The sequence below is a fragment of the Xylona heveae genome (genome assembly GCF_001619985.1).
Source record: "Xylona heveae TC161 unplaced genomic scaffold L228scaffold_2, whole genome shotgun sequence".
Taxonomy (NCBI): Eukaryota; Fungi; Ascomycota; class Xylonomycetes; order Xylonales; family Xylonaceae; genus Xylona; species Xylona heveae.
In genome coordinates, this window is record NW_017264194.1 from 1,569,958 (window position 1) to 1,592,505 (window position 22,548).

General features: G+C 47.3%; 8 protein-coding genes across 8 annotated transcripts; 2 read left to right on the forward strand and 6 right to left on the reverse strand.

Moving 5' to 3' along the window:
- L228DRAFT_280560 (hypothetical protein) lies at positions 1-2,296 on the reverse strand (the record flags this gene model as incomplete). The annotated part of the gene is made up of 5 exons (XM_018335796.1): positions 1-972; positions 1,104-1,311; positions 1,436-1,724; positions 1,831-1,901; positions 2,120-2,296. Coding segments are annotated over 5 exons (1,310 nt in total), but the record flags the coding sequence as incomplete, so codon positions are not given.
- A 601-nt stretch (positions 2,297-2,897) lies between these two features.
- On the reverse strand, positions 2,898-5,653 carry L228DRAFT_244116 (hypothetical protein). Its single transcript, XM_018331844.1, has 2 exons — positions 5,148-5,653; positions 2,898-5,091 (listed from the first exon to the last, which is right to left on the reverse strand). Exons 1-2 carry the CDS (start codon positions 5,337-5,339, stop codon positions 3,112-3,114), a joined length of 2,172 nt encoding a protein of 723 aa, XP_018190865.1. The 5' UTR covers positions 5,340-5,653; the 3' UTR covers positions 2,898-3,111.
- A 183-nt stretch (positions 5,654-5,836) lies between these two features.
- L228DRAFT_244117 (cation efflux protein) lies at positions 5,837-8,340 on the reverse strand. The gene is made up of 4 exons (XM_018331845.1): positions 8,009-8,340; positions 7,891-7,937; positions 7,752-7,835; positions 5,837-7,692 (listed from the first exon to the last, which is right to left on the reverse strand). Exons 1-4 carry the CDS (start codon positions 8,085-8,087, stop codon positions 6,181-6,183), a joined length of 1,722 nt encoding a protein of 573 aa, XP_018190866.1. The 5' UTR covers positions 8,088-8,340; the 3' UTR covers positions 5,837-6,180.
- A 538-nt stretch (positions 8,341-8,878) lies between these two features.
- On the reverse strand, positions 8,879-10,346 carry L228DRAFT_280563 (hypothetical protein). Its single transcript, XM_018335797.1, has 3 exons — positions 9,842-10,346; positions 9,098-9,381; positions 8,879-9,015 (listed from the first exon to the last, which is right to left on the reverse strand). Exons 1-3 carry the CDS (start codon positions 10,161-10,163, stop codon positions 8,953-8,955), a joined length of 669 nt encoding a protein of 222 aa, XP_018190867.1. The 5' UTR covers positions 10,164-10,346; the 3' UTR covers positions 8,879-8,952.
- A 349-nt stretch (positions 10,347-10,695) lies between these two features.
- Positions 10,696-12,306, forward strand: L228DRAFT_258757 (hypothetical protein). Its single transcript, XM_018334103.1, has 6 exons — positions 10,696-10,916; positions 11,035-11,169; positions 11,247-11,342; positions 11,424-11,660; positions 11,752-11,805; positions 11,898-12,306. The coding sequence occupies exons 1-6, from the start codon at positions 10,818-10,820 to the stop codon at positions 12,165-12,167; spliced, it is 891 nt and encodes a 296-aa protein (XP_018190868.1). The 5' UTR covers positions 10,696-10,817; the 3' UTR covers positions 12,168-12,306.
- Positions 12,307-13,362: 1,056 nt separating this feature from the next.
- Positions 13,363-14,187, forward strand: L228DRAFT_236427 (hypothetical protein; the record flags this gene model as incomplete). Its single annotated transcript, XM_018330826.1, has 5 exons — positions 13,363-13,404; positions 13,461-13,478; positions 13,536-13,613; positions 13,680-13,905; positions 14,024-14,187. The coding sequence occupies 5 exons, from the start codon at positions 13,363-13,365 to the stop codon at positions 14,185-14,187; spliced, it is 528 nt and encodes a 175-aa protein (XP_018190869.1).
- Positions 14,188-14,861: 674 nt separating this feature from the next.
- Positions 14,862-15,869, reverse strand: L228DRAFT_265790 (ClpP/crotonase; the record flags this gene model as incomplete). The annotated part of the gene is made up of 2 exons (XM_018334766.1): positions 14,862-15,463; positions 15,518-15,869. 2 exons carry the CDS (start codon positions 15,867-15,869, stop codon positions 14,862-14,864), a joined length of 954 nt encoding a protein of 317 aa, XP_018190870.1.
- Positions 15,870-19,706: 3,837 nt separating this feature from the next.
- On the reverse strand, positions 19,707-21,667 carry L228DRAFT_265791 (FAD-dependent oxidase; the record flags this gene model as incomplete). Its single annotated transcript, XM_018334767.1, has 5 exons — positions 19,707-19,956; positions 20,145-20,524; positions 20,619-21,007; positions 21,070-21,286; positions 21,401-21,667. 5 exons carry the CDS (start codon positions 21,665-21,667, stop codon positions 19,707-19,709), a joined length of 1,503 nt encoding a protein of 500 aa, XP_018190871.1.
- Positions 21,668-22,548: the final 881 nt, after the last annotated feature.

Genomic DNA, 22,548 nt, shown 5'->3' on the forward strand with positions numbered 1-22,548 from the left:
CCCCCCTTCTTTTCCAAGCTTTTTTTTTTTTTTTTCAGTTTAGATTCCTGGCTTTGTATCTGTTCATGTGATCTCGCGGGATGGTGCAATAAGGTAGGAAGCGTTGTAGGCGTATATTTTCTCATAGATATGGATGGGGTCTTAAGGAGTATTTCCAAGCTTGTTAATATTCTGCTTTGTTTAGAAGAGTCTGGTGCATAGGCGGGCGAATAGATCAAATGTGATGTAATACTGATTAGATTTATCGCAATGCAATTATTCCTGTCCGTTGCAGTGAAATGAAACTTTATACTGTACTCCTGTACTCTCTGTATTAGACATGAAGCCCTTACAGCGCTAGGAGGACCCCTTTTTCATGCCCAAAATATTGGCACGCGAAGATCCACAACTCGTTTTAGTCGGTTTTTTTAATACCCTCGCTTTCTCTGAACTAGATTGATCAATTTCTCCCCACGAGCTCTTCGCTCCAAATTAGTTTCCAGCACAGCAAACGCACGCGAAATATACGCAGCGCCGGACCCGCTAATATGCGGCGTGATTTGAACGTTTGGAAGATCCCACAGCGGATCATCGGCCGGAAGGGGTTCCGGATCGGTTACATCCAGCGCAGCGCCAGAGAGAAAATAAGAAGATTTCGGTGCTGATTTGCCCGCATCCTCCTTCTCCTTTTCTTTCTCCTCCTCATCATTCCCCTCCGATGCTGATGATGATGCTGCATCTGCTTCGCTTGCTCTGCTTGGTTTATCTTCATGTTTTTCTTTGGACAGACCTTGCGGAGGTGGAGAATCTGGTGTATAAGTAGAAGAAGTAATGGCCGCTGATGAAGCGGCCTTCAGCGCATCAAATAGAGCGACTTGGTCGATGATAGGCCCGCGGCTAATGTTCGATATGAATGCGTGATGCGGGGAGCGGCCTAGGAGCTCGAATTCCTCCTTGCTTAGGAGATGCTGCGTTTGGGGGGTAAGTGGTACGCTGTAAGAAGATGATATCAGAATGGACATTCTATGTTTGTAATTTATAAAAAAAGAAAAAAAAAAAGTGGAAGAGAAAGAGAAAGACAAGGTAATGGCAAGAAGGTGAATAAAAGGGAGGATTTGACATACGAAACAAGTAAAACATCAATATCTTGCTTCAGAAAATTGTGTAAGTTTTCTTTGTCCAGTCCGCTATACCATGCGCTGGGAATAGTTCCCTCCGGGTCTCCAGTGCCCGGCACAATGAATCCGTTGTCTCGTTTGCTTTCTGGCGTACTGCGCGGGCTGGCAGTGTAGGCGATGACATCCATGCCCATTGCCTTGGCCACGCGGGCAACTACAGTGCTCCAAGAGTAGAAGGGTCAGCGGTCAGCTCAGAAGAGAGATAATTTCAACACAGTCCAAATCCAAAGAAATGAAAAATAATTAAAGGAGAGCGCATTGGAGAGGGTTGAGCTCACCCTGCCGCCCAATACTACCATATCCAAGCACACCGAGTCGTTTGCCTGCCAAATCAGCCACACTGCCGAGTGACTGCTTTGTGTTCCCATCCGGCCAGCGGTGCTCCGTCTGCCATTTCAATAGCAGTTTCTGCTTGTGGTTGTGCGCGAGAAGGGTCATGAGGACCCACTCAGCGATCTGAGGCCCATGAATGCCCGAGGAAGTTGCCAGTGGGATTTCAGAGTCCTGGTAAATGGGCGTGTTGACAATGTGGTTTATTCCAGCGGAGAAGAATTGTATGAGCTCAAGCTGGGATTGATTTTAATTTAGCCATAGGCATTCTTTTAACACAATTGGCGGTGTTCTAGGGATTCGGAAATGGGGTCTTATACTGGTATGCGTTTGTTGATCATACCTTGGGACTGTCCTCCTTGGAAGGAGGCAATGCTGAGAATGTTGCCAACACCGTCACATCGCGATATATTTCTGCATTGAATTAAATTTTAGTAAAGCCGTCATAGGGTTATTTTTCGCCATCATCTTCTCTTCTTATAGTGGCCAACCTTCGAGCACATAATAAAAACGTTGGCGGTCGTGTAGGGAAAAATGAATAGTAGAGAAGCAGATATTCTAAAGTTGTAGAAAATGTGAAATTGCATATATATTTGATGCTACAATCGACCAAAATGAAAATTCTAACATACCCTTTGGAATGTCCGTCAGCGAACGCCCCGGCCTTCGATCCCAAAATGTAATCTTCAGGTGCGGGAATCGTTGACGAATTCGCTGCAGCGCCCTCTGCACTTTCTCGTCTTCACTTTCATCCCACGGAACAATTAGTAGAAGGTGGTCTTTTTGCTCGCCGCCTCCCATGATCATATATGCCGTCGTAGAGCTCGCAGAGCACTCGCTATACGATCAGCAGTTGGAGGGATGGTCCTCTAAAACGTCATACAAGAAAAAATTGGATGGAGTCTAATGATATCAATATCAAGCAAAGCTACACAAAAGAAGATGTTTATATTTATTGGTTAGAATAGTGGGATTGACTTGGTCAGCACCATATAACGCGAGAGGAGACGTCCATCTCGTCATCGAATTATCCCCAAATGAATGTTTATCTGATCCATAGCATGAGTGGCGGGCTACTTTAGCGTGTTACAGTTATGATTGGCTGGCAAGCTATAGCTCTTATCGACAGCGCCACAGCGCGGACTACTAACCATAAAGCTATCCCGGAGCTTGAGTACTTTGAGTGAGAGTCATTGCTTCAGTGATAATATCTTTGCATAGCATGATCCTTTGATTGCCACACATAAATGTTTGGATATTTTTGAGCTCATTTAAGCATTAAATAGGTAGTAGATCAAAGGGATCGGGGGCTGCTGGAAACTATAAGCAACGTTGGCCATGAATATCCAAGCCGTATAAACCAGCAGGGTGTCGTGAAGCATCGCACTGGAGAGATAATTGTGTCTCATTGGCGTGGAATATAAAGATTTACGATGCCTATATACACATATTACACTTTTCTGTTTATGCTCTTTACTATATTGAAGAATTTGTCTTGTTGATCTCAGCCTCGCTGCGACCAAGATGATATGCTACCTCTAAACGCCGTTACCCCCGGATCACAATCAAAGGGACCACAACAGATGCATTTCAAATCAACCAAACAGACCAAAAACCAAGGCGTTTAGCCTGTCCAAATAAGCCACCCATACCATAAAAGAACGACCCATGCAACTTGCATCATGCTTGTCAAGAGTTCTCTGCCCATTCTTGAAACTTTTCCTTGTTTTTTCCGGGGAGCGGACATGCTGGATACGTCACCCAGTAAATTGGCATTGATGTTCACAACGCTCTCGGCACTGGCCGGCACAAACTTATCCATTTTCGATCCCTCATCGTCACCAAAATCCTGGTACGAATCCTTGCCATTGGTGGCCATTTGCGATAGGGGGAGTCTATAGCCGCCGGTTCTAGACTTGCCATCTCGACCTCCAGGGCTGAAACTGCGCGTTCTGACTTTTGAAGAGCGCGCGGAGAGTCCACTAGTATCATTGGAGGCTACAATAGAGGACTCGGAGCGATAGGACTTGTGCGAGTTGCCCGCTCCGGCAGCTAGCGATGTAGATCTTACTCGATACTGCTGTTGCTCTTGTTGTGCAGCAGCCTTCTCGTGTTCCGCCGAAGAAGGAGCGGGTGAGGTAAAATTGAAGGTTGACTCAGGCGCCCATGTGAATGGGAGTAGGGGCTCATCATCTTCATCGCTATCCTCGCCAGCGGCATAGGTTGCATGCACAGGGGGCCGTTTCGAGAACATAATGTAGGCCGCTCGAATCGATAACAGAGCAAAAGAGATTCCAAGCACAATTCCATAGCGCATAAAGATACCTAGCTGATCCGGTAGCAAGCATAGGTGAGTCTCGATCGTGGGGTCGCCCACGAAAGCAGCAGGCGCACCGTGGCCACTCGATCTTGTGCCTTGGGACTGACCAACTGCGTCCAGGGGGTTCCACATGCTTAGCATGAGGAAGCCTGGTTTCCGGACGCCCATCGCCCACGAGAAGGACTTGACAGTGATCTCTTTGATGCCAGCGCTACCAGGGCCACCGCCTGGCTGTGAAGGAGCTGTGAATTCGCGGTGAACGATTTCGCAGTAGTCATGATCGTCTCCAGAGAACACCAAGCCCACGTTGCCCACCTTCTCGACGACATCTTTCGATATCTCCGGGGTCAGCACATTCTGGTATTGGTAGCCGGCACGGACTGCGATGGCATTTCGATCGTCGCTCTCGAGTGGCTGAGATCCACCACTTGTCTTTGAAGGCGGCCAATGCTCTCTAAAAGGTCCGCACGGCGTACCAGGTGCGCGATAAAGGGGGATATGGGTGAGTAATACTGTTGGGAGATCAACTAAGCCCACGCCTACTGCGGGGCCCGTTCCTTCCGGCTTCACATATTCGTCAGCGTCAACAGCTGTATGTGTCTGGAGCGAGTGCTGCGGGCGTCCATTCAGTCTCCAGATTTCTTGGTCCGCAAGTCTTCGCTTCATGGCTGGTACACTATCCAAGAACTCCATCACAGGTTTCCAGAGATTCTCGGCCACGTCGGGCTGCACGCCAACCGCGGAAGGATTGGTTTGACCTAAGGCGCTCAGAGATACCGTGTCAACCGAAACAAATGAGTGATTTCCGATTACATCCACTCGGTTGCCGTCTCCAAAGTAAGCATTAAATCGATCCTTGACGGGGAGTTGAATTCCGACACCAAGTCCAAGATCGTGATTTCCAGGCAGACTGGAAATTATTTTCCGCCCTTGCTGTCCCCGGCCCGGTTTCGCTCCCCCATCTTCCCAATGGTCGAAGAATATTCGGCCAAATCGGTCATATTCGCGTAACCAGAAGCTTTCGCCATACTTCTTCCATTGTTGTTCCGGGCTCTCGCTCTTCTCGGTGCCCCATTCCCGGCCACCGTCAAAAAGATCTCCCAAAAAGAACAGGGTATCCGGGCGAAGATAAGTTTGAAGAAGTGAATAGCATCGTTGAAGGTATAGATCAGTGTAACTGACAGTCAAACTGGAAAGAGGCCACGGTCTTCCTGGGTAGGTGTGAGGATCGACCAATTGAGGGTCAGCGATGAGAGCGACATGATGCGGAGCGGATCCAGGAGGCTGTCATGTATTGTCAGCAGGGGCGACCGACATCTTGTATTATAAGATCAACCAACCCAACGTTCCCAGGAACTCCATTGGCAAGCCTGAAAACTTTCGCGAAAGACCCGTCGCTCACCCCACCAAAGCACAATGACCCAGAGGAGAACAAGAGCATTTCGTAAGCTTAAGTGTCTCCTGACATTCCATCGGTTGCGTGCTTTGCGGCTAACGCTCTGCCTGCGGTGAGCGGCTGGGAGTCCGGCCATCGTGTGCCGCAGGAAGTACTCAGATTTGCCCGTCCTCGTAAAGCAGTTAAATGTCGTGACTGATCGATCATTGGAAGGGGCTGATGATAGTAGGCATTGGAACAGACGGTCAATTTGTGGCAAGCATGGCCTCGTCGGTCATGCAATAAAAGGAGAACCTGGGATTGAGCTCCAAAAAGAAACGGGCTAGGTAATGAGAATTGAAAAATAACAAACCACCAGGGAAGAAGTAGTGACAAGACCGCAGCTTTTGATAACGAAGGTTAGCTGATCAAGGTAGTTTAATTCTTTTTTAAAACATGCTTCCAAACATTTCATACGGATTAAGACACGAGACACGCGGCGCCTCGGGAGTTCTACCCCGGGCTGCCAGGGTTTGGATGAGAACGGCTAGTTTCATCCCCCGCTTCGGTTGACACCTCTCCCCTGTCGCGAACGGCCATGCACAGAGACAATCAGGTAAGTTAGACGGTCCATTCCGTACACAAGACATCAGGCTCTATATTTGTGTTTTTCTTTTACACCACAATCAGTCATACGACGAATCAAATATCTTTTAAGTTTAGTAAGGAATAAAATATTAGATAAAATTTCGTTTCCCCCAATGCGAGCCTTGGGACGTTTTGCCGCGGATTCGAAATCAAGATTAAACTAGTGTGTAGGTCCAGCTGAACCGCGAACCTACCTAATTTTTGCGATTTGATAAAGATGAACAAAGGTCTCGCCCAAAAACCTTAAAGTGAAACTATACTACAAAACGAAAGGGACCAGGAATAGAAGAACAAGGAGGAGAAAGCAAAAGGCATTTGTTAACCTGTCTCATTGGAGAGCAAACCAGCGATTAGTGCGAGTGCTCGTCATCAGTCTCCGCACGGTCTGACTGGGGGTCGCAGCACTGGTTCCTCGCCCCACATTCGTCCGGACAGTTGAGCAAACAGGCATCGCCCTCACCATCCTGGAGACTGCCTGGCTTGCTGCCTTGCCGGCGAACAACATCGGCGTAAGATGCGCCACCGTAACCATAATTCTTATTGGTGCCATTGCCGTCGCTCCTGCCTTGGGCCATGCCATGCTCAGAATTCAAGAATTCAGGCTGAATCGTTGATGAATGGATGCCGTATTCGTGCAGACAGGTTCGGATAGCTCGAGCAATATCCATGTATTTCTCTGAACCCTCGCTCTTAACATCATAATCCACTTGGACATGGAGAGATGCAATAAGTTTGGTGTAACTGAGTTGCCACACATGGACGTGATGGCAGCTCACAATCCCTGGAAGTTGTTCAATGTCGTGCTTGATTTCTTCGACGTCGATGCCTGCCGGAACAGCCTGAAGGAGAATGCGAGAGGCTGCTTTGCACAGTGGGATGGCGGAACCAAGGATGATGCAGGTGATGACCAGGGAGATGAGTGGATCAAAGTAGTAGCGCCACGAGAACGTCGTCAACCAGATGAAAAGTGCGGAAGCAATGACACCGACATTACCCAGGGCATCACCGAGGACATGGAGAAAGACGCCTTTCATGTTGAGATCATGAGAATGGCCGCCTGACTTTTCGGGTTTCGGCTTGGTGTGCTTGTGCCCAACATGCCAAGAGGCTTGCCCATCCTGTATACCATGCTTGGAAGGCTTTGCGCTCTTGGTCCCTTGAAGCAACGGTGAGCTTTCCGTAGCCTGTGCGCTATCTTCAGCTGCCTCGTCGCACTCAGACTCAGTGGGTGTCTCCATATCAAGCTCGCGAGCCGTCCGCTGGATCTCGCTTCGGAATTCTGCTGGATGCACGCGGATATCATCCTCAGTCGCAGGTGCTCTCGACCATGACCCTCTCCCACTTCTGCCAGTCCTGCGATGACTGCCGCTTCTAGTTCTATACATTGAACCAGGTAAAGTCGACCCAGTCTCATCAGAGTTTCGGACAGTGGGACCAGACCCTGTCCCAGAGAAGCTTCTCTCGCGGCCGGAGTCACCATCTTGAGTTCGTGGCCATCCAGCAACTTGTGCATGAGGGAGTACATCTGCAACATTACCAGACTCGTCCGCAACCTGGGTTGATTCATCCGATTCGATGTGGGCACCATTTCGTCCCTCTTCGGCAGCAGCCAAACCATTGTGTTCGCCATGAGAATCTCCATGCTCGTCATGTCCCCCATGTGCATGGCCGTGATCATGGAAAAGAGCAAGTCCGAGAATGTTCGAGGCAAGGCCGGCGCATCCAACTATAAGCACCAGCTTCGGATTTGAAATTTCTTGAGGTTCGAAAAAGCGCTGGATTGCTTCCAAGAAAATCGTCAAACACAAGGCAACGAGGAATACGCCGTTCACCAAGGCACCCAGTGTCTCCGCACGTTGCCACTACAACATCATTAGCGTCCACGAAAACGCTCTTGAGCCAAATGATTCTCGAGACGTACACCATATGTATACATGCGATTGCTCTTGCGATTGGCAATTTTTACCGCCCACAATCCGACCAGTAACGATATGACATCGTTGAGCTATAGATTCGTCAATCTCAGAACACGAATACTTGACTGTCAAGATCGATTTTACCATATGAAAAGCATCGGCGATGAGGGCGAGGGAGTGGACCGTATATCCTATTTGCCGCAAACGCGTTAATCAATCAGGGCTCTGTCCCTGAGGTGATAGCCCCTGTGTATCAACTCACCAACAGTTATCTCAAGCAGGAAAAATGCCGTGTCTATGCCAAGAAGAATCCCGATTCGAGTGGATTTCGATAGGCCCATATTGAGCGTTTAAGGGAGCACGCCAGCGTGCTGAAGCAATTTGAAATTTCTGACGCGACACAGGTGACGTCGGGAACCTGGTTGAGATCGATGGGCTCGAACTACCCCCTCAATGTCTATAGCCAATTGTCTTAGGATAGTTATTGAGAAGATGCTGTGATGATTCGACTTCCAGTCAAAAGATGTTCTTTTTTCAGATTGGGGCAGCCAGAGCAGATGAACGATGAAAGCCTTGACTAATGCAAAATTGTGGTTGACGCTCTTCGCTTCAAGCCCCCGCTTCGGACAAATTCGCCCTTGGTCTTCGCCAACAATACAAGGATAGGGCAGCCTCGGCCGATACAAAGTTTCGTCCGAAACGGAATACGGGCAATTTGAATTCGATTACGTGACCTAAAGGGGAACGTGATCCTTGTAACTATTGCACAGCTCTGCCAATCTAAGATTGGTGCTCACATTGACTATCTCATGGCAGTCGGGGAAAATTCGAAACCGTCATCAACGGGGAAAGTACCCCATACTTCGTATTGCTTCTGCAGCGAACGTTCGCGCGAATCGGACCTAACTCATCAATGCATGAGCTAAGCCTTTTCTCCTTCCAGCAAGAGCGATCGGCAACCTCGGCTCCCCAAATTCGACTTTGGAAACCAACGGTGGCTTCTGAGATCGACTGTCTCCACTTCTTTAATGGATATTCAATCATACGGCTTGCTGCCTTCAGCTTCGGTGACAGTATTGTAATAAGTTATTGAGTTATCAATTTTTCTGTACATAAATTCCAAAACTATAATCCATGGTATCATATTCATGCCATTGTAAGCGTGGTTCAGACGAAATTCTACCATCCACCAGATCAACAACACGTCTAGTGCTTTCCCAACTTCGACACGTCTACTGCTACAAGAACAACGAAGACACATAAGAGTATCTAAGATGATATGCGTTAGCCGCCGAAATTTGGAGGAAATACCTTAGCATGTCTATAAGCCGAAGGCCAGTCCTATACATACCAGAGCAGTCAAAGTCCCAATGAGCTTCAACTCCCATCCGCCTACAAGGATCTTGCGTCGAACCATAGCATTCTGTTGTCTCCAGCAGCGGAATGCACCGCTGAGGACAACGACAATGGCTGATCCTAAACAAAGACAGCCTAATGGCTTGCCAAGGACGTAGTATCCAAGAACTGGGTTCGGGTCGAGGGCGTGTTGAAGACGGAAAAGCTGTGTAATAGTTACCCCAATCATGGAGAGAGCAAGAGATGTTCTCAGATAGCCTAAGAATGTACGCTCTAGTGCTATTTAGGAGGTTAGTGGGATGTTTCCAGGACGTGACTATTTGTGACGAAAATGATGGAAGGCAACTGGACGGAGAATTGCAGTAAAAAATAAAAAAAAAAAAAAAATAGCCAGAAAAAATATAAGGCGCCATACAGATGGCAAAAGTAGCAGCGCAAAATATAAACTGAACAGAGGTTGATTTTTAGAAAATGATTTTCCGGGTCTAGCATCACGAGCAGACACAGAACAGAAGGACCGTTTCCCGGGCAAGAGGTCCAGAAGGAACGGTAGGAATAAAGCTTCAATTACATCCGAAAAAAACCCAGATGTGTCACGTAGACATCCTAGAAAATCAAAAGCCAAGGTAGGTATTGAAGTATTTTAACATCTGCAACAAATTGCTCAAACAGCGGGTTTAAATGACTAGGGGATTCTAGAGCGCAGGGCGCTTTCTCAGTTGCTTAGAGACACACTCACCTAGATGGTCCCTGCAAGCATCACGAGGAACGGTTACCGCAATTTGTCGAGTCCAGAACCTCCTAACGGCAAGGGTTAAACCTGAACATGTTCGTCCTCTGGAGGCTGAGGACGCGCCATGGTCTTGATTGGTTTGTGTATTAGAGTGGGAGCGCCTTGACTGGCAGGTAAGCGCCTGGACTGGTTGTAGCTCTGTATGTTCCAGCGGAAGTTCATTGCCATGTGTCTGAGTTTTTAAGCTGTCGTGTTCCTGGGCAGGTGTATTCGTAGTTCCACTGGATGCGGTTGTTACCGGGGCCTTTGGCAGGGAGGGTTCTGCCATCGCAAGACAGGATACAAATGAAGGAAAACCAGCCACAAGTCTTTCTCCCCGCTGCACAGCAGGCCTTGAAAGTCCCAATTTAAAGCTTCAGTTGCTTTATGCTTTATGATTTCGGGAATGGCGACCAATCATTTTGTATGATTCCACCTTCAGAATGTGAGATTGGCGCTATATATGTCGCCCTTGAGCGGGCGAGGCTAATGAGCTACGGTTCTAAATCTGAAAGGGGCATATTTCGCTAAAATCATTGGTTTTATCGCGAGCGATAAGGCTTGAGCAATAAGAATGACGTTACTGAAGATAACTAGAGCAAGAATATTAAATGCTATGATCAGTCTGAAACGGCGATAAAATATCTTTATCTTAGTTGATTGAAATTATAATCACGAAATCTGATTGAACTTATTTCGGCTCATTTTCACTGTGTTTACCTACTCTTTCTTTGGGTACAGCAACGCCCTTGCTTTGTGGAAGTTTTCTTCCCCACTTTTGGCTGCCGTCGCACATTATCTACCCCACTGATTCCTTCACTGTATGATAACAGACCAGGCAGCGAAGACAGCTGCCAGCTGTAATTGAAAGACTGGAGTTCTTGATTTTTCCTTTTTAAGACCACAATTTTCAGGCCTAGTTGGATCGTTTCTGCAACTTGCAATGGCTTCCTCGAATGATAGCTTTCTCATTTGCTTTACTTGTGGCACACAGTTCGACACTACCGACAGAAATGCGCTCAAGTCCTGTAGGATTTGCGATGTAAGCAATTTTTTATGAATGAAAACGAAGAAAATGTTCTCTTGGCTCATTGTGCCAAGGCAGTGAATGCAATGGATTGTGAGGACTTGATGAACCAACCTCGTGCTAATCAACGAAGGATCCCCGGCAATTCGTTCCGCCCTCGGGGCAGAGCTTCACGACCCTAGCAGATATAAGGAAAGACCGGTACAAGAATAAAAGAGAGCAATACTCGGAGGACAATCGAATATGGTTCATATGGACAGAACCTAAGGTGAGTAACATTTTTCCCTGCTTCTTGGCGAGGTACACCTAACTTGAAGTCAATGTAATTTATTAACATTGGGTCAGTTTGCCATTGGTCAGCGTGCGATTCTGCTTCAAACTCCCTCCGGAAACGTCCTATGGGATCTCATTACTTACCTCGATGATGACACCGCTGAATTTGTATGTTCAATGACGCCCCGTTGTCGAACGGAGGCGCTTTTCACGAAGGCATGCTAATGATGGTTTTTGCCCCAAAATTAGATTGATTCCATAGGCGGTCTCAGAGCTATCGTAATTTCTCACCCCCATTACTACACTACACATGTTGAGTGGGCTCAGAGATTTCAATGTCCTGTGTATTTGGCATTGGAAGATAAAAAATGGATAAATTGCACAGAAGGCGGTCAGAAGTATCGGAGGTTCATTGATCAGCAGCGAGAAGAGATTGTTGAAGGAGTGACTGCAATAAAGACAGGAGGACATTTTGACGGAAGCATGGTAGGTTTGTGCGAGGGGCAAAATCGACTTTCGGCCCAAGGAATGGTGATAAACGTCATGCTTCAGCACTCTAACCATGATTCTACCGCAGGTCATGCATTGGGAAGATAAGCTTCTTATTGCCGACACATTCGTTACTGTCCCGGTATGTCGTTGTTGAGCATAATATGTCAAGTGTTCCTTTGGCGACTTTGAGTGACCACCTTGAATTCTAGAATCGTGCTAACCCCATTATAGTCAGCGCTCTACCACATTAACCGTGTCCCTGGAACGACGTCCTATAGCTTCATGTGGTCAATCCCAAATATGATTCCGCTTCCTCCTCTTGAGATCGAGAAAATCTGGGGAGCGCTAAAACCATTTGAGTTCAACACAACTCTCGGTGCATTCATGGGAATGAACGTGCGGGGCCGAGATGTCAAGGCGCGGGTTCTAGAGAGTATGAAGATCCAAATTAAGGCCGAAGGACATCCGGAACACGCATTCTTAAGTGAAACATGGCCCTGAGAATGGCTCATACTCTTGGATGCCGAAATTTGTTATCTAAGCTTCACAAAAGTTGCCTGACAGCATATAATCTTACTACTAATGCTTTCCTGTAGCTACGAAGTTTGGATGCTTAGGGCATCGTCGATAAAAAGGAAGTGCAAGAACTCCTGGTAAAAAGAAACCAGTGAGATATCGTTGAATCATGTCAATTAATCATGAGGCGCGAAATTGCACCTTCCCAAATTGATTTCAAAAGCGGCAAAATGCCGAGAACATTGTGACGTTATTATTTTGAACGGTCAAATTAATATTTTGTTGACAAAGTAGTGTAGACTTGGAAGTACCGGTTTCAATGCAATTTGGTTTAGTTATTAGCGGTAAATACTGGTATGTTTGCTACCCGAGGAGGTAAAATGCGGGTGGTGCCAAGGCCTGTCGCTGTAATTGAGGGATCCGAGTGCTACTCTGTGCTCATACGCATAGGTATATCGCCATAGGTTAAATACTGACTGGCATGGTGTCGTTTAGTGCTGGGGCCCCCAAAGCTCCTCGCTTTCCCTAATCACGTTTGAGTGTCACCGCCTACTTCAATCGCCGCTGGGCCATGCAAGGAGACTACTTCAAAGGGGCAAATGTGACCGATCGACCGGGATGAACGCCATGTGGTTCGTGGCCACATTGAGGCGAAAGAACTCGGTCTCGCAAGGTATCTCCCACTACTGTGTACTTCTTAGGTAGCTTGCGTGTTGGCGCACTTTTGCTACTGGAAACCCGAGTAGACTGGGCAACGCAGAAGAGAGAGATAGAGAGAGAGAGATCGACACCAAAATACATGCTGCTAAGGAGGGAAAAATCGGGGAAAGCTAGGGCCCAAAAATGGGAGCCTGCATCCCTGGTCATAGCTGGAACGCCTGGGTCTTTGAGCCGTAGTCAGCCAACATGCCTTATTCATCTTTCAAGGTCCGCTTTGCGTCACTTTGATGGCTGGTGCGTCTCCTGCTGACTTGTTTGTTTCCGGTTCAGCTGCATGCTTCCAGTACCACTGTGAAGCGGCGAGCAAAGGGCTTGTATAAATATGGCGGCGTGGGTGCCGTAGAACGTCCTCCGCTCCCACAGATCGACTGCTGCAGATTGACCGTTGTCGCATACCTTGAAGACTCGAACCCACTGAAGGCATTAAAATTCTGTGTCGAATATATTTTGACAAATAATCATGGTTGGCTTCAATTACCTCTTGCCTGCCCTGATTTTTAATGTAAGTAACCCGTTATCATCATCAGCTGATGAGACCTAACTAACCCTCCTCTGTAGCTCAAAATATGGAATACAGTGAGCTCCTTCATATGCCGTTCTGTGCGAAAATATCTTCCCTGACTTGGTCAACAGAACATCATCGGTCCGCTTGAAGAGGGTGTGACGGCCTTCAACGGCCAGTCTCGGGGTACTGTCACATCTGTGCATGGGGTAAGTATAAAATGGTCTCAGTGCCTGCCGCAGTGCAAGAGAGATGATTGACACTCAATTATTCAGTACAATACGACTGTAAATGGCACCGTCATTCACATGGACGACTTCTTCAGCCTGTACCCCGACAACAAAACCTACGCCATTAGCCCGCGCGGTCTCTTCGTCACCGAGGATGGAGTTAAGATTGGTGTTGAAGCGAGTGGTTACTTTGACAACATCCCTCATGTTCAAGCTATTTTCAACAAGGAACCCGGTGTTAACGGGACGGACTTTGGAGAGATTCCCTCTGGTAAGCATACTGGTGGTCGCTCGGGCCTCTTATTGTGCTTTGTGGCGCAGCGGGCCACTGACCGCACCTTCCTCTCCCCCTTGCTTTTCTAGAGCTCACATATTTTGTGTTTTCGCAGGGTCCGTCTGGACGTTTAAGACTGGTCACCCAAAGTATAAAGATCTCGGCGAATCGATGTTTGTAGGTAATTTCCGACTTTTCCCTGGTGACGCCGATAACTCTTCCTTCTTCAATGTCGAGTATCGATTGGCCAAAATCCTTCCGGGACCTCCCTGTAAATAGAGATTTTTTCGCTGTGTTCCTTAGAGGACTGCAAATATAGACCGCGCCTTGACTATGTCAAGCAGGACCTAGACATAAAGAATAATATAAAAGTCTAGACACTAGTCGTACAGTCAACAATGAAAATTAAATTATTCCATGTACATGTTTAGCCGCTGGGTTTACTCGTTGATTGTTGTATGTGTTCGAAACGGGACCAAGGGAGTTGAAGGTAACTGTACACTTAACGGGAATTTTGTATGACATAGTGCATTCGAATGAATATGCGTATATGCCTAACTCAGCAAAAGCTCGATTTTATCGCACAAGACCTCAAGCTAAATACATATGATATACACAGAGAGAGGCACTTTCTTACCAATACTCTATCCGTCAGTTGAAGAGGTCGATACTGTCATGTTATTTCTGACTGCTCAATACCTATATCTGACTTTGCAGGGATCGAGTCGGATTGGAAATGCCGAAGCAGAATAGTAGAATCCTCCGAACTGGGTTTGCTTGATCAAATTTCCCACCGTCAAGAGTCTGAGCTTGGACAAAAAGTAAAGACGTCTCGGACATTATCACTGATAATGCTCTGGAGATTAGGTACGTAAAGTTTCTATCAAGTCTAATATTATTTTGGGACATCTATTGACATTCTTGCTGAGGGCTAAACGCTCGTCGATACTTTTTTACATGTTATAGACCTCCATGACCTCATCGCCTTCGAAGAGCTGATACTCCGTGTATCCTTCGTTCTGAGACAGAATCATTTCCTTTGCGACAAGGTCTTGAGCGGCAGGTGTCTTTGCAAGTTCTACCCAGGCATTATAGTCATCCAGGATTTCCTGAAAAGGCGGCTTGCCAACATTAATCCGTGCTTTTGCTGCTGCAATACCGTCGGCAGGGAACTTTGCAACACGTTGAGCAAAATTGTTGACAACAGAGCTCAACTCTGAATACTCATAAGCGCCATTAATCCAATTGACAGCGGCCGCATCCTCAGCTCCTATATCTTTACCGGAGATGACATACTCCATCGCCTTTGCTCTTCCGACAAGATTGAGCAAGTATGAGATACCTCCACCACCTGGAATCATACCAAGAGCTGTTTCAAAGTTTCCAAGGAAGACGCGATCTTTGGCCGCATATCGAATATCACATTGCAGAATAAACTCGTTTCCCGCACCGCGAGCTCTACCGGCAATTTCGGCAATGAACACGATCGGCAGCGTTGCAATTGCCTCAGTCGCATTTAGAAATAGCTTCACCTGGTCAATTGGAGCAGGCACATCTGCAAATGTGAGCGAAAGTACTCCGTAATTATTGTTTCCGACAGCAAGCTTACTTGGATGTTTCAACAATGAGAATTGAGCGATGAAGAACTCGGGATTCGCACTGTCAAATATGACTACCTTCACAGAGGAATCATTCTTCAGAGAGTCGACGAATGTCGCAAGGTCTTGTACCATCGACCAGTCCATGATATTGATCGGTCCGTGGTCGAAAGTGGCCCGCACAATGTATCCGTCTTGGCTAGTCTTGATGGTACCAAAAGGCATCGTTCTGTTGACTGGCGCCGTGACATTCGTGTCGCGACGCTGTAGGCTGTGAATATTGTTTACTGGACTACCAGCAACAAAGGCAATCGAAAAGAGGAGCCAAAGCCCTGAGAGCGCATGTTGGAAACTAAACCTCATGATGGCTACCAAAGATGAAAAAGTATATTTGAAGCCGTGGTCAGTTGGCAAGACGACGAATTGGAGAAGGTCTTCTTGAAACAAATCAATCAACGCTTTTGGCCACGGAAACTTTGATGAAGTTACGGATCCAAACAAGTCCTGCTGCAACGATATTTATGCTCATTGTACTCTGGGAACTTCCTCCTCTGACCATGCTTTGCAAGCAGTGTCCAAGGGCAATGACGAAGCCCCTGCTCAATCGAGGTCAGGATGCATACCGGCTAACTACAGGAAGATTCCTGAGCTCATTGAAGCAAAGAAGGTCCAAGAACCAGGTGACCGGACTAACCCATCATAGGAGCACGAATTTGTCAAAGCTAGCCGCAGCTACTCGGGGTTTATAACGGCGTCGGACATATGTGAGGCGTGTCTGAAGAGACGTGAACATTGCTTGGATGCTTAGAAATGTCTCATAGAGAGTAGCCTGATATTACAGAACATTACAAGCTCAGATTGGATGAGACTACTCTCGCAGGAAAGCCGAATCGTTTGGGACGGCAGCATGACGTTGAGGAGGCCATCATGGCTGGTCCAGGCAAACGGAAAGCATAAAGGCCGGCGTTCTCTAGTTTTCCCTCCCCGGTCCCTCGGTCGGACCCTTACTTCCCCGTTAAGTTTAGATGGGGGTTAGTTAGGAGTTGGTTGTACCGTCGCGCTTCGGCTATCGCCTTGCAAGCTAACCTTCAGTACCTCTTGAACCAACAAATCGACCACTATTAACAATAAAAAGATGGTTACACCGACTGGATGACTGATGACTGATGTCTACTATCGTTGTACGTAATCCAGGTGAGTGGCATGTATGGTGGGGTTGGGTCGGATTAGCAGCCCTTGTTGCAGCGGCCCCGACCAACAGTCTTTCATTATCCCTGTGGACAGCTATGCTGTCGCCTGTGGGATCCGAGTGAGATGGAAGGGCCCGAAGTCTATCTAAGAATCGGACTCTTATCAAAATGATTGATCCCATTAAACATCCGAACTCTGTTCTATCAGGCAGCGTTTGCAGTATATGCAATGTCAACCGGTGGAGACTGGCCATCCAAAGCTACGGGACTGTCAGCGCAAGGGGAGCTGTTTGGACAGGTGATTTCTGCATCGAACCGGAACTTTTAGAGACACTAATTCGTCATAACACAGGGAAAACGTCAGCGGTGGTTGTCTTCTGTCTCTTGCATTTGTTGAGAACGTTATCTTGACTCTCCTTGCAGCAGTATTTGACGTACCCTAGGCGATTCGATCGAACGACGCTGAAATTGAAGGCAATATGGAGCCTACAGATACATGGACCTGATATCACGGAAATATTCCGACATTGCATCACCAAGGGGAAGATGTTATTTCTTTTTGCCGAGTTTGTCAAGTTTGCTTCTTTCTGGTCAAACTATCTCTATCCATGCTCCCTATAGACGTTGAGTTCCACGAGACTATAGCAGCAAGCATGCTCCCGATCATTATTCCTTTTTCGGTCTTTCCATCCCCGCCTCTTGAAATAGATTTGGGTCCGTCTCTCCGCTAGACCGTGGTTCTAACTCTAGTCCTCGAAACTTTTATTCAGCGTGCCCCATATACGTGGGCATGTCCACAATTGCTCGGGTCTCCTCTTGGACTTCATACCAAGACTTTTGCCCTTCAGTCACATTGACGCTATTTCTTTGGGGATAGTACCCCTCAGGGTCCACATGTCTACTGTTATTCTCTTCGGTCCAGCTCCTCCTAGACATTCTTGGAGCAAGCATATTGCCGTGCTGTTACATTGGAATGCTTACTCCGATACAGCCCCAACGAGAAAATAGCAGAGCCAACGGCCCTCTATGAGACCTCTGTGGATCGCTCTTGAAGTATATACGTCACTTGGCTCCTGGCTCACTGCCCGGCTATCGGTCTGCGGCTATGCTTCAACATGACATCCGGACGGCACAGTTGGTCCAACCACCAACGTGAACAAATCCGTCATTGGCAATGGTGCTTAGAACTGGACAACACCATTGTCGAATTATGGGATTATAATATTATTTATTCTCGTCCGTAGCAGACGGACCTTTCCCTTTCTCTTTTTCTTCTCTGATCCATTCTCTCCCTTCATGAGTTATTAAAGCATCTTAGAGCTGGAACACACGTAAATAATACTTCATAACCCCCATACCTAATCCCATTCGCCACTGTCGCAGTACAGTAATCCACTTTCTCTATCATTTTCTTTTTTTCTTGTTTGAAGATGACAAATCAGAGCGAAAAGTACAGTAAGCAAAAAGTACACATTTCAAATAAATTGTCTACAGATGAGGAAGAAGATCTCCATTTCCCCCAGGGTCGCCGGGGTGGGTTTCATGTTCCATATCCGTCAAGTTTGTCCAGTGTCCACTGACCAAACAAACCTCGGCCGGAGTCACGGAGCAACAGTCACGGAGCCCATGTCACCTTTAAGTGCTTACTCCACCACATGTCCACCACCACCATTACAGCCATCACCCTGCTTTGTTGCGATCCCGTTTACCTGGTTTCTTTTTTTTTTTTTTTCTTTTTTTTTTTTTCCTCTTTGAAGTGTCACTGCACTGCCCTGCACTGCCCTGCATACTGGCACATCCCGCACCAATCAGGAATCAGGATTGTCGGTTGGTTGGTGGGTTGGGGGCTCGGGGGCCTAGGGTACCCGAGGGGAGGGGTGGTATACCGTATACTCGCTCGGATGCATCTTGCTTCTTTCTCCGTTTGCAAAGTACTACGTACTCTGTAAGCAGAAAATCCGTCCGTGGTTTTTTGTCCTTGGATTTTAGCCCTTGTCTTTGGTCTTTGTCCTTGGTCTTTAGTCTTTTGTCCGGTGTTTGTACACACTACTATATCACGTCTTCCTTTGCGCGTTACTCGGTATAAGTTCTGTGCCTTTTTTGTTTTTCGTTTTTTGTATTGTATTGTATTTATTTATTTTTTTCTTACCTTTTTTTTTTCTTTTGGAATATATTGTTTTTATGTTTTACTACAACGGCACACATACTCGGTTTACTTCTCTTCTCTTCTCTTCTTCTCTAATTTTTTAAGGCAGAGCTGTTAGTGCTTTAAGACAAGTCACACAGTCATAGTTGTTAGTATCCAATTTTGTAAGTAGAGCCGTAACCTGTTGGTATTAATACCCGTGTCCGGGGTGTAGAGGTAAACCGTCTACTCGTAGACGGTAGGTCGTAAGGCTGTCCCGCGTCCCGCTGTCCCGGGTACCACGACTCATACTGCATATCAGTCCTCCATTGACTCTGGAGTATCTGAAGTATCTGAAGAAAGTTGGAGATTGGAGATTGGAGATTGGAGTTTGAGGATTGAGGATTGAGGATTGGAGATCGGAGGTATAGTAATGTCACCTGCATCCATATCGACATTGGTAAAGTTCCGTTCTTCTCATAGTCGAACACGGACTTCGAAGTGGGATAGTATACGCCCGAGGACTCGAAGACTCGAGGAGAAATGAATAAATACATTATTATCGATTTTACAGGAGCATTCACAGGTCCCAGCTAGACATTGGACTAGGGAGGGAACCGGTGGTCGTCTTACTGTCATGTTATTTGGGCGCATATGTTACAGAGTACATTATGCAGAAAACGCATTGGAGTTTTGGATTTGTACAGGAATATATATATGTATATATGTAATGCTCAGGTAGGAAGACATATATATAATGTACTTGGATGCGAAGACATATATATAAAACTCGGGTAGAGAAGTTGTGAGAAGAAAGAACAGGGTTTCCTCGGAGATAAACTCGGATGATGCGTCTTCTGGCTATGACAAGGAATGGGATGGAAACTATGACAAGGGAATGGGATGGTAATGGCTGAACACGCCGAGCGGGTCGTATTGCTTCTTCAGCGCCTCCAAGCGCGGGAGTTTGCGCGCAGAGTAGAGCTGCTGAGGCGTCTCGTCGCCGTGAGAATAGCTCGAATAAACCTCGAGTCCGCCCGTGCCTGCGGTTGCGGCCATTGTGGCTCGCATGCGCTGAGCGTACCCAGTAATGGCGTCATCGAGAGCTGATGTGGTGTACTTGAACTCGAGGAGTCTATTTATACGAGGTATTAGTATAGAAATATTGGGGGGCGGGCGGGCGGGGGAAGGAGACTTTTGTGGGAACAAAAATGAGGGATTCGGATGGGTATAGCAGTGATCTGGGAACAAGGGGAAAAAAGATTTTTGGTGTAAAGCAACGACAACAACAACAGCAGCAGTAGGAGGCAACGGGATACTCACGCATGAGCGATAAAGTCGCGATATGGATAGGCTGTGGTGTCATCGGGCACGGCAACGGCTGCCTGGTTTGGCAAGAGCTGGAAATCGACAGAGCTATCAATGGCTGCAGGATACTCTGTAATCATTTCTTCAAACTGCTTCAGCACGCTGACGTATGTTGGTGGATCAATGTTTATGACGCCCGCCGCCCACTGGCTGCGCCGGTTGCCCTTTTCGCAAATCGCCGGGCCAGTGAAGCCAAAGCCAGCTGTCTGGATCAACTTATTCCACGGCACCACGGTGAAGTTTTGTACTAGCGGTCCCTGGTCAACAAAGGGTTGCACGGCTGCGCGGCCAGCATCTTCGGGACCGGCGTATACGGCGTTGACAGTAATGACAGTCTATGGACATCAGTTTATTGATCACTGGCATCGAGCATTACGCGCGGTGGCAGGATATTATGACTTCCTACTGTCTTCGGGATGCGAAACTCACCTGGTTGAAATCCTTGTCCCAATTGAACAAAACAAGAGCTGAAAGCTCAGGCGGCTGGTTTGCAGCAAGGCCTTTGAGCATGGTATACATGCTCTCTGTCTTATTTGCAGCGAAGATGAAGTCTGCGTTGAAATGCTTTCCCTGTGGTACTTGATCGTAGATTTTGTAGGTTGCAGACAGAATAATCCCAAAGTTGTGACCTGCTCCGCGGATGCCCCAGAACAAGTCCGCATTTTCCGTCTCGGACGCAGTTACTACACAGCCATCTGCGAGTGCAATTCTGACAGAGAGCAGAGAGTCGAGAATCAAGCCATGCAGGCCCTGGAGTCGACCGACGCCACCTCCAAGCGTTGCTCCTATCAAGCCAACGCAGGAACATGAGCCGGTCGCTGGAGTTTAAGATGTTAATTATCAACAACAAAGTAGATACGGGGTGGATGTGGCAACTGACGCATTTCCTTGCCCGCAGCATAGAGCGCATCAATCACATCTTCAAAAATGACTGCGCCGCCGGTAGTCAACTGGTTCGCTTGGGCATCGACGTGGATTTGATTGAAGTTTTTGAGGTCAATCTCAATGCCATTCTCAATGGATGCCAGAGTCAAAGAGTAGCCATGGCGTGGTGATGATGCTAGGAAACTAATGTTGTTATGAATCGCATAATTCATCTGCGGACAGCGTGTCAGCTACCATGTTTTTTTTTTTTTTGCCAAAGAGAATCGTTGGACCATAGTCGGAAAAGCTGGCTCGTAGCATCTTATATAAAAGGGGGCAAGACGCACCGTCTCAACCACATCTTGTTCGGTTACAACCTCCACGGCTGCTTGATACGTGGGCGCGCCCAAGGTCGTCCATCGAATAGTCTGATTGACGAATTCAGGTGATCCTTTTAGAATAATTTGAGCCCCGGGCGATAATTTGGGCCCTAGTGTAGATGATATGTCGGCCCGCGGATCAAGCTCCAGCAACGGAGTTGCTTGGATAGCCACTGATCCGCAAAGCAGCACGCACAAAGTCGAAAGAAGATGGCGATAATGAGGTGAAAGCATTTTTATTTGTCAAATAACAATAATAATGAGCGTATTGCAACCCTTCGATCAGCTCCAACTGGTGCGGCCCTAAGATCCATCGCGGAACCTAGATCTTATATAATTTTCAATGTCGAAGGAACACTTTTGCCGTAGACAAGATAGTATCGTGAAATAGCCCCCACTGTGATTACTTGCCAGGGGCGTCGTCGCATATTATGCCCAGCTGACATTTGTAGTATTAGATTTTAGTAAGACCGAGTTCTGAATGTTGCAAATATCGGAGATACCCCTTGGTGGATCCGAGTGTAGTGCTGACCCATCCCGTTATACACGTTCCTGGACCCGAGTATCAGGCGGCAGAGCATACCAGGGCCAGGGGGCGTAGTCTGGGGTTGTACACTAGAATGTCGTCTCAGCCACGATTGTGTACTCGATCTTGTATGCAAAGACCAGTAGGTCAGAAGAATTTCAAGGTCGACCTGGAAGGGGCAAATATCAGACGAGGCGTTCATCGCTAGAAAGTTTAGGACACAGTGGGCGGTACTCCACCCAGCAAATGCAGCACTATGACGATCGGGGGCGGAAAAGCCATAGCCTTGCAGCAGCCCAATGCATGGCGAATCCAGCATTATTGAAGCCCACGTGCTGCGGTGAGATCAGCCTTCTTCTGCAGGCAGCACCAACGAAATGAATTGAACTAGAGACATGGCGTGTTGGTGGCTCAACCTCTTGTATGGTGATCAAATAATACGCCAATATTTCCCCTTCTCGGGGAGGGGTTGCCTGAATACATCTGGCCCGTGTCTGGCGCCATGTATTACTATGAAGAGGCGAGCTCACGGTAGAGAAGACACAAAACATACCTTATGATGAAAAAGCAACTCCACGTCCTTGAACCG